At 40.6% G+C, this 12,332-nt stretch overlaps 1 protein-coding gene across 1 annotated transcript; it reads right to left on the bottom strand.

The window, feature by feature from the left end:
* Window positions 1–643: 643 nt before the first annotated feature.
* Window positions 644–11,158, bottom strand: LOC110913479 (leucine-rich repeat extensin-like protein 5). The gene is made up of 3 exons (XM_022158305.2): window positions 9,926–11,158; window positions 8,673–9,000; window positions 644–783 (listed from the first exon to the last, which is right to left on the bottom strand). Exons 1-3 carry the CDS (start codon window positions 11,156–11,158, stop codon window positions 644–646), a joined length of 1,701 nt encoding a protein of 566 aa, XP_022013997.2.
* Between the last annotated feature and the right edge of the window lie 1,174 nt (window positions 11,159–12,332).

The raw sequence follows: 12,332 nt of genomic DNA, 5'->3' as shown, positions 1-12,332 counted from the left end.
GGATATTGTTTCGTATAATATAATGATCAAGGCGTTGTGTGAGATGGGTTCGTTTGATTCGGCAGGTTTTGTGTTTGATGAAATAGGAAGGAATGGGTGTGAGCCTGACTTGAAAACAGAAAAGTCTACCAGCTATTGTTACTGCATACATAAGTAGTATGGTTATTTCTTCGATGTGTACACATGTGAACGATTATACAAATAAATGCACACATGTGTACTATAGTGTATACACACCAGTGCACATGTGTACATAGTATACCCGTAACCGTACACATGTGTACAAAAAATGCCAGCTCCTATTAGTTTGTTCAATTGTAGTTAGCTTCCTTAAAAACTGTACACAGGTGTACTAATTCTGTTACATTATGCACTAAGTCTGCTAATATGTGAATCATTTATTGTACAGTTTTTCACATATGTGTATCAAAATTACGAACTGAATACATACATAGGGTAGGTACGAGTAAAATATATTATATTATCAGCTAAAAGCCGGTTCCATAACGTTTATCAAACCTAGCAAACAAACATTCCATAACAAACCCAAAAAAATACCAAAACAATCTACCATCAAACGTATATTATCGTCAATAACCATCAAACGTACTAATTAACCCAAATTGAACGCCTTCCCGTATTCTTATGCTTCGCCCAATATGCGGTCACGATGCTTGTTAGCGCTTGAAGTTACCAACTTCACCGTGTATTTCTCACTTAACCATGTCAAGGTTGCTTTCTTAGGGCTCGGCTCAAGTGGGAAGCCACTATCCCATTTATCAACTGTTACGCCAAACCAAGTTTTCATATGGCGCATAACAAAGACCCAACAATCGACCGTGTTTGTCACACCCCTATTTTCCACGTGTCACCGGTGGGCCCGCTGGGGAGTATAGTGACGTAGTTGGCATCATCATAGACAAACAACACAAATAAATAAATGCACAGCGGAAACAAAGAAAGATTCATTTCAACATTAATAGTGTGTAATATTAAATATCACTAATAGTTGAAACGGATCCACAGGCCGATCAAAATAAAATAAGATATTGTTCAACAGATTTATTGTCATCCAAGCTTGCGAGACTTATTGTGGACGCTCTAGAAGACACCCAGCCTATTTCGTGTAGTACCTGCACTTAACCTTTTGGGAAAATACGTCAGTTTACACTGGTAAATACAATTTAACTGACTCATTTTGAAAAAGGTTGAAAATTGATTTAAATGCACATGGCATAAAAATTTTTTTATAACTTGGGGTAATTATTTATAATAATCTTGTAAGGGATTTACATGTTACTTATGCGTTCAGTAGCCCGATCCGTAGACCGGGTTAAAGATTAATAGACACACCACAATATAGAGTTATACACTGACAGGTGTACGCCTACACCCCGTGCTCAGGTCGTGGCTATCTCGTAAGATAATGCCGAGGATATCCGGGACATGGTCATTAACCTCCCAAAGGCTTTAAGCAATAAAACACATTCAAAACAAGGCATCTCAATAAATTTAACCTCTATTCGATTAAAGAATTCGATGCCGGACCAAGCGGTATTTTATATACCGTATCCCAAGCCCGTATAGGGAAAATAAGTTAAAAGTATTTACCTTGGTAAGTATAAATCACAACTAGCAAGTGAAGGTAGCTTTTACTGGTCCTTCTATTCTGGAACAAAGATTTATAATAACCTATTAGACTTCTAACGGGTCTTTATTTAAGCCTAAGCTTAGACCGGTTAGTTTTAAGGACGATACGGTTCAAACGCACGATTAAGCGAAGACCGGATAGAAGGTGATTTAGACCCGACAAGTTTGAATACTTGTATAATATGGGTATGCTAAATACATTCTGGATTTTGAGACAAAAATGATAATGTTTGACCCGTTTCGTTCAATTTATGCAAACTAGTTACATAAACCGAACCGAACGCTAAAAGAGCGTTACGGGTAACCATAAGAGTCATATGCAAGTTCCGTGAGATAATATGCTCTAAATATGTCATAATATCGGTAAGTTATGTTCTATTATGCCCCGAATGAATTTAAACTCAACTTATGCCTTATAAGGGCATTTTGGTCATTTAAAAGATTATAAAGAGTTAAATTTGTAATCTGAGTTGTAGGTCTGATTCATACAGTAAAAATACTTAATTTAACATATTATAACAGTAGGGTATGTCCCATATATGAAACTTATCACTTAAAATCAAACTATGCACCTTAGGGGTATTTTGGTAATTTCACAAGGGCTAAAAGTGTCAAAACTGGAAACCTGAGTTCAAAAACTTATACTTACTGTTATTTTATAAAAATATACTAAGAATATCAGTAGGTATCAACCTTATATGTTTAATATGGTCATAATGCATACTAGGCGTTAAAAACGCTTAAATAGGCGATTTAGAGCCGTTTCCGGATTTTCAAAAGAAGGCTGATATTTTTATATTTCCAGAATGCTCAAAATAATTTATTTAACAAATGAAATCAGTGGAAAAAGGTTTGGGGTCAAAAAGATTTATAAAACTCATTTTATGGCTTAAAAGGGTAAATTCGGTATTTACCGAATTAAACTTAGAGACCTATGTTATGCTCAGCCAAAAATTAAATAAAAATCATCAAAAATCCCAAAATATTATATAACATCAGTGGGTAAAAAGTTTTATATCAAAAAGTGGGTTTAAATAGGCTATACGCTAATTACGCCGTTTACTTAACATAAAGCTTTCAAATTACGATATTGAGCATAACTCTAAATCTGGACCTCAAACTGATATCAAATTCTTGGTGCAAGTTTATAAATCAGTAGCAAACGTTTCTACTCTTTCACTTTTTCAAAAATCGCGTTTTATAGCAAAAAGGGCAAAATAGTCATATTTAAGCAAAGACCGGTAACATGCATATGAATCGGATAAGTGTTTAACCAAGTTTGTAAAATCTCAGAGAGTTGTACATATATAAAAATGGTCCAAAATAAGCTCTAAGGCAGATCTCAAACATGCATGCACGGATCCGAATCGAGAGTCAAAGAAAAAGTCATTTTATAAGACTTTCGGTTCCGATCCGGGTTTATACTGAAAATTGTCGAGTTGATCATGATAAAACATGTTCTTAAATTAATTACAAAGCTATTTTGATGATCAAACAGGTTGCATGTAACCTACATTACCATTTATGCTAAATTTTGCAAAAACACATTCTGTTGACTTTTTAAGAAAAGCTTTGACTCGACAATCATCATGCTTAGAGTGAGAATCTGAAAATACCCCTTTGAGGGTTTGCTACCTACATAAATACCAACTTGTAGGTACTTTCAATTCGAGAAATGACTGAGCCATTTTCGTTTAATCGAAAAGTCAAACTAAATTTACGACGGATTGACTTTCGGTTGAATAACTAAGCTAGAACGAATTAGAGCAGGTTATGAACACTTACAAGAGTCCTAATAACAAGTACAAAGCCCTTGATGATGACCAGAGAACTCCAGAATTGCTCTTGTGAATTTTTGAGAATGCAAGTCTTGAATGTTTACAACTACAAGACCCCTTTTATGGAACTTTGATCTCATTAGGAACTGCCACAATAGCCTAGGGATGTTGTAAGATGGTTACAAGTGCCCCTAGATGCATGTAAGTTGATTGGTGAGGATTTAGAGTGGGTAACAGCTGGTTACAACTCGGAATCAGGCCCTTAACTGCAATAACCCGATTTCTGTCGCTGGGCAGGCCTCGCGTCACGCCTAGGGCCCTAGGTATGACGCCTAGCCCCATCTGATCCTCAAATCTCTTTTAATGTTGAAGTTTTGGTCCTTGGTCCTTTGCTACGAGGTTTTGGATATCAATCATGCTCATTAGACCCTCAAACTTGATTTTTAAGGACCTTGGGACATTTACAAACATGGAAAAGTCCTTGGGTAACTTTGCGCTCACCCGAAAAGTGATGAAATTCGACGTTGACGCATTTAGCCCTTCTTGCACGGTTTTGATCATAACTTTCTCATACGATCACGAAACTTCATGAAATTTTTACCACATATTCCAGTGAGTATATTTTATCATTACAAAGCTTTGGGTTTGCCAAAAGATCACTCAGAGGTATAAATTCAACATGTTGACACGATTGGCCCCTGTAGTTTGCAATTCCTCACTTTCTTTCATTTTCCGCTTTGTATGATCCATGATTTATCCGTTTAGGGTTATAAATACCATGTAGGGTTATTGTAGAGCCTATTTATCCATTGTTGACTCTTTGGACCCTTACGTTCCATAGTTTCACTGTTTGTCAACTTTAGTCCCTCTAAAGTATGTTTTCACATATCCAAAGCCTATGCCACGTGTCAATGCATTAATGGACGCAAATTTCCGAGGTGTTACATCCTCCCCCCCTTAAAAGAAATCTCGACATCGAGATTTACTGGAACAAATGAGGGTATTTTTCTTTCATCGTGGATTCTACCTCCCATGTGTATTCGGGACCTCTACGGGCATCCCATTTGACCTTAACTATAGGTACATGCTTCCTTTGAAGCTTCTTCACCTGTCGATCCTCAATCGACAATGGTCATTCCACAAACTTCAAGCTTTCATCTATGCGTATATCTGTATGCGGTATGACCAGTGATTCGTCAGCGAAACACTTCTTCAGATTATAGATGTGGAACACATTATGTATACTACTAAGTTCCTCAGGTAGGTTTAGCTTATAGGCAACTGATCCGACGCGTTCGATAACCTCAAAAGGTCCTATGTATCTCGGGCTTAGCTTGCCTTTCTTACCAAATCGCATCACTCCCTTCCAGGGTGATACCTTAAGCAATACCTTGTCACCTACTTCGAAGTGAAAAGGCTTACGCTTTGGATCAGCGTAGCTTTTCTGCCTATCTTGGGCAGATTTCAAGCGATCGCGAATCTGGACAATCTTGTCCGTTGTTTCAAAAACCAAATCTGGTCCTGATAATTGAACTTCTCCTACCTCTGCCCAACAGATGGGTGTTCTGCATTTTCTACCATATAATGCCTCGAAAGGCGCAACCTTAATACTAGTATGGTAGCTATTGTTATAGGAGAACTCTATCAAGGGTAGGTGGTTATCCCAACTGCCACCTAAATCAATCACACATGCTCGAAGAATGTCTTCCAATGTTTGGATGGTACGCTCACTCTGTCCGTCTGTCTGCGGATGGTAAGCCGTACTAAAGTTTAAGCGCGTGCCCAAAGACTGTTGGAAACTCTTCCAGAAATGAGAGGTGTATCTCGTATCTCGGTCAGAGATAATCGACACTGGTACACCATGTAGAGCTACAATCTTATCCACGTACAATTGAGCTAACATGTCAGAGCTGAAAGTTTCCTTTATGGGAAGGAAATGTGCTGACTTGGTTAGCCTGTCTACTATGACCCATATGGTATCGTTTCCTTTCCTTGTCTTTGGCAGTTTGGTGATGAAATCCATTGTCACCATTTCCCACTTCCACGTGGGAATTTCAGGTTGTTGAAGCAAACCTGACGGCTTGTGATGCTCAGCTTTGACTTGCGCACAAGTCAAACATTTAGCTACATGCGCAGCTACAGACTTTTTCAAACCAATCCACCAGTAGTTTGCCTTTAGATCCTGGTACATCTTATCAGCTCCAGGATGAACGGAATACTTGGAGCTGTGGGCTTCCTGGAGGATAACATCCCGAAGTCCCCCATAAACTGGAACCCATATTCGTCCATTTAGTCTTAGCATTCCATCTTTGTCATAGGATAACTGCTCCTAAGTTACTCCTAGCTTTTCTTCAGGATAATTAGCTTCCAACACAGCTTCCTTCTGTGCAGCTAACACCCTTTCGTTCAAATTATTCCTTATTTCTATGCGCTTGGCATTGATCCTTATCGGTTTCACTCTTTCTTTTCTGCTTAAGGCGTCGGCAACTACGTTTGCCTTGCCTGGATGGTATCTTATCTCACAGTCGTAATCATTTAAAGTTTCCATCCATCGTCTTTACCGCATGTTCAATTCCTTCTGATTGAACAAATGTTGAAGGCTCTTGTGATCCGGATAGATCACACACTTGGTTCCATACAAGTAGTGTCTCCACAGTTTCAATGCAAATACAACGGCACCCAGTTCCAAGTCGTGGGTGGTGTAGTTTTTCTCGTGCACCTTTAGCTGTCGTGAAGCGTAGGCAATGACCTTGCCTCTCTGCATGAGTACACAGCCCATACCAGAGTGTGACGCATCGCAATACACCACGAATTCTTCTATACCATCGGGCAATGTTAACACTGGTGCATTGCTCAACTTCTTCTTCAGAACGTCAAAGGATTCCTGCTACTTAGGGCCCCAATCAAACTTAACCTTCTTACGAGTCAACGAAGTTAGAGGCGCAGCAATCCTTGAAAAATTCTCGATGAATCGCCTATAGTATCCTGCTAATCCTAGGAAACTGCGAATCTCGGTAGGTGTCTTTGGCACTTGCCAATTCATAACTGCCTCTACCTTAGCGGGATCTACTTGGATACCACGCTCACTTACCACATGTCCAAGGAATTGGACTTCCCGAAGCCAAAATTCACACTTTGAAAATTTGGCATAGAGTTTCTCATGATGTAGAAGTTTGAGAATACAACGGAGGTGTTTCTCGTGGTCAGCTTGGTTCCTTGAGTAAATAAGAATGTCGTCAATAAAGACGATAACGAATTTATCCAGATAAGGCTTGCAGACGCGATTCATGAGATCCATGAATGCGGCCGGTGCGTTAGTGAGCCCAAAAGGCATCACTAGGAACTCATAATGTCCATAACGAGTCCTAAACGCTGTCTTGTGCACATCTTCATCCTTGACCTTCAACTGGTGATAGCCTGACCTCAAGTCGATCTTTGAAAAGTAGCTTGCCCCTTGCAATTGATCGAATAGGTCGTCAATTCTTGGTAATGGATATCTATTCTTGATAGTGACTTTATTAAGCTCACGGTAATCGATGCACAGACGCATCGATCCATCCTTCTTTTTGACAAACAAAATCGGCGCTCCCCAGGGAGACGAGCTAGGTCTAATAAAACCTTTAGCTAACAGATCATCTAATTGCGTCCTTAACTCCTTCATCTCCGTTGGTGCCAATCTATATGGTGCTCTTGCTACTGGCGCCGCACCCGGAATGATGTCAATTCGAAATTCCACTTGCCTATCCGGTGGTAAACCAGGTAGTTCTTCAGGGAAAACTTCAGGGTATTCTGAAATGACAGGGATATCTTCAATCCTTGGCTTTGGCTCATCAATAGTAACTTGTGCCATATAAATGACACAACCCTTCTGCAGACATCTGGATGCCTTGAGCATAGACACTTGCTCAGGCAATCCATGCTGGGTATCTCCTTGGATAGTGAGTGACTCACCAGACGGAGTTTTAACTACCACTTGCTTTCTGCTGCACAAAATCTGGGCTTGGTTATGCGATAACCAATCCATACCTATCACTATATCAAAACCGGCTAGCTTAAAGGGAAGTAAGGATAATGGAAAAGAGTGATTCCTAATGGATATAACACATCCATCTAAAACAGTTGAGGCGGTTTCTATGGTCCCATCAGCTAATTCCACCTCATACTTCACACTTAAGGCTTTTACAGGTAATTTCAACAATTCACAGAACTTATTATCTACAAAAGACTTATCTGCTCCAGAAGCAAACAATACTCTAGCAAAAACATCGTTTACAAGAAAGGTACCTGTAATCACGTTGTCATCTTGAACAGCTTCCTTAGCGTCCATCTTGAAGACTCTTGCATTGGTCTTCTTTCCATCATCGGCTTTCTTAGCATTCTTTGGGCAATTAGACTTTATGTGCCCTTTCTCGTTGCAACCGTAACATGTTGCATCCTTCAGACCCTTACACTTCAAAGTCGTATGATCAGTAGATTTGCAGATTCCACAAGGTCTCGTGTGGGTCTGCGATTTCGACTCTAAGCGACATTTCCCAAAATGATTCTTCTTGCAGGTTTTGCATTTGGGCTTATCCCCTGATTGTTGCCCATCTCTCTTAAATCCCGACCCTTTCCTGTGGTCGTTATTCCCTCGGTGTCTCTTCTCCGATCTCCGTGAGGTATCGTCCTCACGCTTCCTCTTATTTTCTTCCGAGTTCCTAAGTGCTCTCAACCTGACTACGTCCTGGGTGAGAGAGAGAGATAGATCAGCTACTGATCTGAACGTTGTAGGCCTCGATGCCTTAACACTTGCCTTAATCTCAGGGGCCAAACCCCCAATGAAACGGGCAATCCTTTTCGGCTCTGGGGTTACCAAGTATGGAACCAATCGAGATAGAGTATTGAAAGTGGTGAGGTATGCCTGGCAGTCTAGATTCTTCATCACCAAAGATACGAAGTCTGACTCAATCCTTTCAACTTCATGTTGTGGGCAAAAATTCTCTTTAATAAGGGTTACGAACTGATCCCATGACATACTGTAAAGTGTGGCCTTTCCGGCAGCTTGTAAGAGAGATTTCCACCATGCTAGTGCGTCCCCTTTGAACGATTGGGATACGTACTTCACTACATCCCGATCAGCACACCCGCTGATATCTACCACTGTATCCATTTCGTCCAACCAGGTCATGCAGTCAACCGCTCCCTTCTCCCCAGTAAAGTCCCGGGGTTTACATGAGACGAAGTATTTGTATGTACATGACTTACCACACGGTTCTGACTTATGCTCAACCTCCCTTGATGGAACACTGTTTTGGTTGGATGAATGTCGCTCATCATCCTTCTTGAGCTCATCTTTCTTAGATGCATCTTTCTTAGAGGGCGGTTTGGTATGAGCCTCCGAATGATCCTTGGTCTTGGGATGTGGCGCGGACCGGGTCCTACTTCGGGTCCTACTTGGTTCACTATATTGCCTTTCAATGGCTTTGGCAACAACATTTTCTACTAATGCTTGTAGCTCCGCACCAGTTATATGTATTCTAGTGTTATCTGGGCCTTCCTCTGAATGACTGTTTACTTCTTCAGACTTAGCCATCTGGCTTTAGGTGCTACATAAAAGTAAGGACAAGGTCTATTTAGAAGCCTAAACAGTGTTATCGTTCTTGACGATTTATTAACCATGGTAAATAAGAGCCATATTAGTTAATTAGTTAATTAATTTCATTCAGGACTTTTATTAGCTATTTTACCCTAGAATGAAATATATATTGGCACAATAGGCCTAGTCACTTGGACAAATTTCTAAATTTGAATTTAGATTTTTATAGGATTAAAATTTGAATAATTAAAACAAATCAATCCTTTTTCTTGGCAGGGGGTCTATAACTCACGGCTGCCTTTTTGTTTTATATGACATTAATTGTAACCCGTAGGCATTATGTCACAATCAAATATATATATATATATATAGAATATGGATTTTTGGATAATTTATTAAAAGGGTGACATGTGTGATTTTACAGATCACACTAGCCAAGAATGCTAACATGTTTACAGACGTTAACAGAGATTGAATCTTTTTAAACAGGTTCTACCATAATGGCCAGGTCTTTATTATGACATTCAAGCTAGGTTTTACCTTTTTAAGATTCTTATTATTAAAATGGCAAATTAAAATAATAATTGCTATTTTTCATTTATTCGTATATTATATTTATGCATATAATTTAAAAATGAAAAACTTAAATTAACCATTTCAAATAAAATTAACTAACAAGAGTTTGCCCTAAACGGGACTTTTACACAAATAACATACCCACGCGGGGGCTAAACTAACAAACAAACCCACGCAGGGGTCAAACAGAAACAAACAAACCCACGCAGGGGTAGAACAGAGAGGAAAAAATATGCCCACGCAGGGGCAGAGTATAGAAATAAATGTCCTCGCAGGGACATGATTAAATAACTAGCAAACAAAGGATTTAGTAGTCCTTTTTGCTTTTTCCCTTGATTAAATCCACCATCTTCTTAAACATCCCACGATTATGCCGACGCTCTTCCCGCAACTCATGCCGCATTTCACGTCGCACATCGTTTATCCCTTGAAGGATTTCTTGAACTTGTGGCGGCGACATCATCGGTGCCGGAGGTGGTAGCGGATAATGCGGTGGTTGAGGAGGCTGCGGCTGCTGATATCCATATGATGGGTATCCATAGGTCGATTGTCCCGTAGCCCAGGGACCTCCAAAAGTACCTTCCGGATTGAGAGAGTTGTAGTTCGCAGCTACCCAGTAGGGATCCTCTGTAAAGTTATAACCTGGGGGAAAAGTCGGCTCGAAGGGATTATATGCTGCCGCGCTAGTATAAGCGGGGATTCGGTTTCCAAAATCCTGTGGTGGTGGTGGCGCGATTGGCGCAGATGTTACTTCTGAGACGGGGTGTGAAGATTCTCCCATCTCTGGTTCTTCATGAAGTGGCGAGTATCGGCTGCTACCTGAATGTGGAGGGGTGCCGATGCGTATTCCCCCTCGTGTGGACATCCGTGCATTCCTTCCTCTTCGCCTCGGAGGCGGAGGAGGCAAAACCGGAGGTGGTGGCGGCGGTGGAGTGACCACGTCACGCCGGTAATCCTCAGAAGGATTTTGCTGCTGCTGTGGCTGCTGTTGCTGGAGGTGCAAGGGAGAGCTGTGCTGTGGCTGGTGCAGGGGAGAGTTATGGTAACTAGGGGTAAATACCCAGTCATGCTGCCTGAATCTTTCCTCAAAGCTGTCGGGACCATTGTATGGTGATCCCACAAAAGGTGACCCATCAGAAATCTCGATAGGGTGGTTCTGAGTTCCAGATGGTGGCAATGAGGGATCGGTATCTTCATCGACATCCATCGCATTGTCGCCAGGGAAATGGTCTTCTGGTCCAAGTGGGTTAAAACCCATAGGCGCATCAAGGTAGTCAGCAAGGTTGAACAGGCCTTGGAAAACAGGTGATGGGTGGTCAAAGGGTGATTGGTGTCTTTGGAGAGGAATATAGGACTGGTGAGAGTTGTGGGGCTCATTTTCTGATTGAGGCCCAAAGGAGTGTGGGATAGAAGGTGAGGTACTCTGTGAAACCGAGTGCCTTGCGGGTTCAGTAAAAGACCTCCATAGATTTTGAGCATCTGTGTTATGGGAGCCTGAAGGTGTTTGCCTGTGCGAAGGTCCGGCTTCATGGTCGTTTGGGGCTACATATGCTCCTTGTCCCCTTCCTCTTCCTCTCATACGTGGCGGCATTTTGTTAACCTGTCAAAAATCAAACAAGTGACACAACCAAATATATATATAAGACAAAGTTAGAAAATAAAACAAATTTTGGATATTTCCTAAGTTCTTTGTCTAGACTCGAGAATCGAGGAATGTGCAATTGTGTAACTGAGATTAAACACAAAAGGCTAGTGTTTAATTCACTCAGAGTTGGCTCTGATACCAACCTGTCACACCCCTATTTTCCACGTGTCACCGGTGGGCCCGGTGGGGAGTATAGTGACGTAGTTGGCATCATCATAGACAAACAACACAAATAAATAAATGCACAGCGGAAACAAAGAAAGATTCATTTCAACATTAATAGTGTGTAATATTAAATATCACTAATAGTTGAAACGGATCCACAGGCCGATCAAAATAAAATAAGATATTGTTCAACATATTTATTGTCATCCAAGCTTGCGAGACTTATTGTGGACGCTCTAGAAGACACCCAGCCTATTTCGTGTAGTACCTGCACTTAACCTTTTGGGAAAATACGTCAGTTTACACTGGTAAATACAATTTAACTGACTCATTTTGAAAAAGGTTGAAAATTGATTTAAATGCACATGGCATAAAAATATTTTTATAACTTGGGGTAATTATTTATAATAATCTTGTAAGGGATTTACATGTTACTTATGCGTTTAGTAGCCCGATCCGTAGACCGGGTTAAAGATTAATAGACACACCACAATATAGAGTTATACACTGACGGGTGTACGCCTACACCTCGTGCTCAGGTCGTGGCTATCTCGTAAGATAATGCCGAGGATATCCGGGACATGGTCATTAACCTCCCAAAGGCTTTAAGCAATAAAACACATTCAAAACAAGGCATCTCAATAAATTTAACCTCTATTCGATTAAAGAATTCGATGCCGGACCAAGCGGTATTTTAGATACCGTATCCCAAGCCCGTATAGGGAAAATAAGTTAAAAGTATTTACCTTGGTAAGTATAAATCACAACTAGCAAGTGAAGGTAGCTTTTACTGGTCCTTCTATTCTGGAACAAAGATTTATAATAACCTATTAGACTTCTAACGGGTCTTTATTTAAGCCTAAGCTTAGACCGGTTAGTTTTAAGGACGATACGGTTCAAACGCACGATTAAGCGAAGACCGGATAGAACGTGATTTAGACCC

Source organism: Helianthus annuus, chromosome 15 (assembly GCF_002127325.2).
Source record: "Helianthus annuus cultivar XRQ/B chromosome 15, HanXRQr2.0-SUNRISE, whole genome shotgun sequence".
Classification (NCBI taxonomy): domain Eukaryota; kingdom Viridiplantae; phylum Streptophyta; class Magnoliopsida; order Asterales; family Asteraceae; genus Helianthus; species Helianthus annuus.
This window is presented reverse-complemented; position numbering and strand designations above follow the sequence as displayed.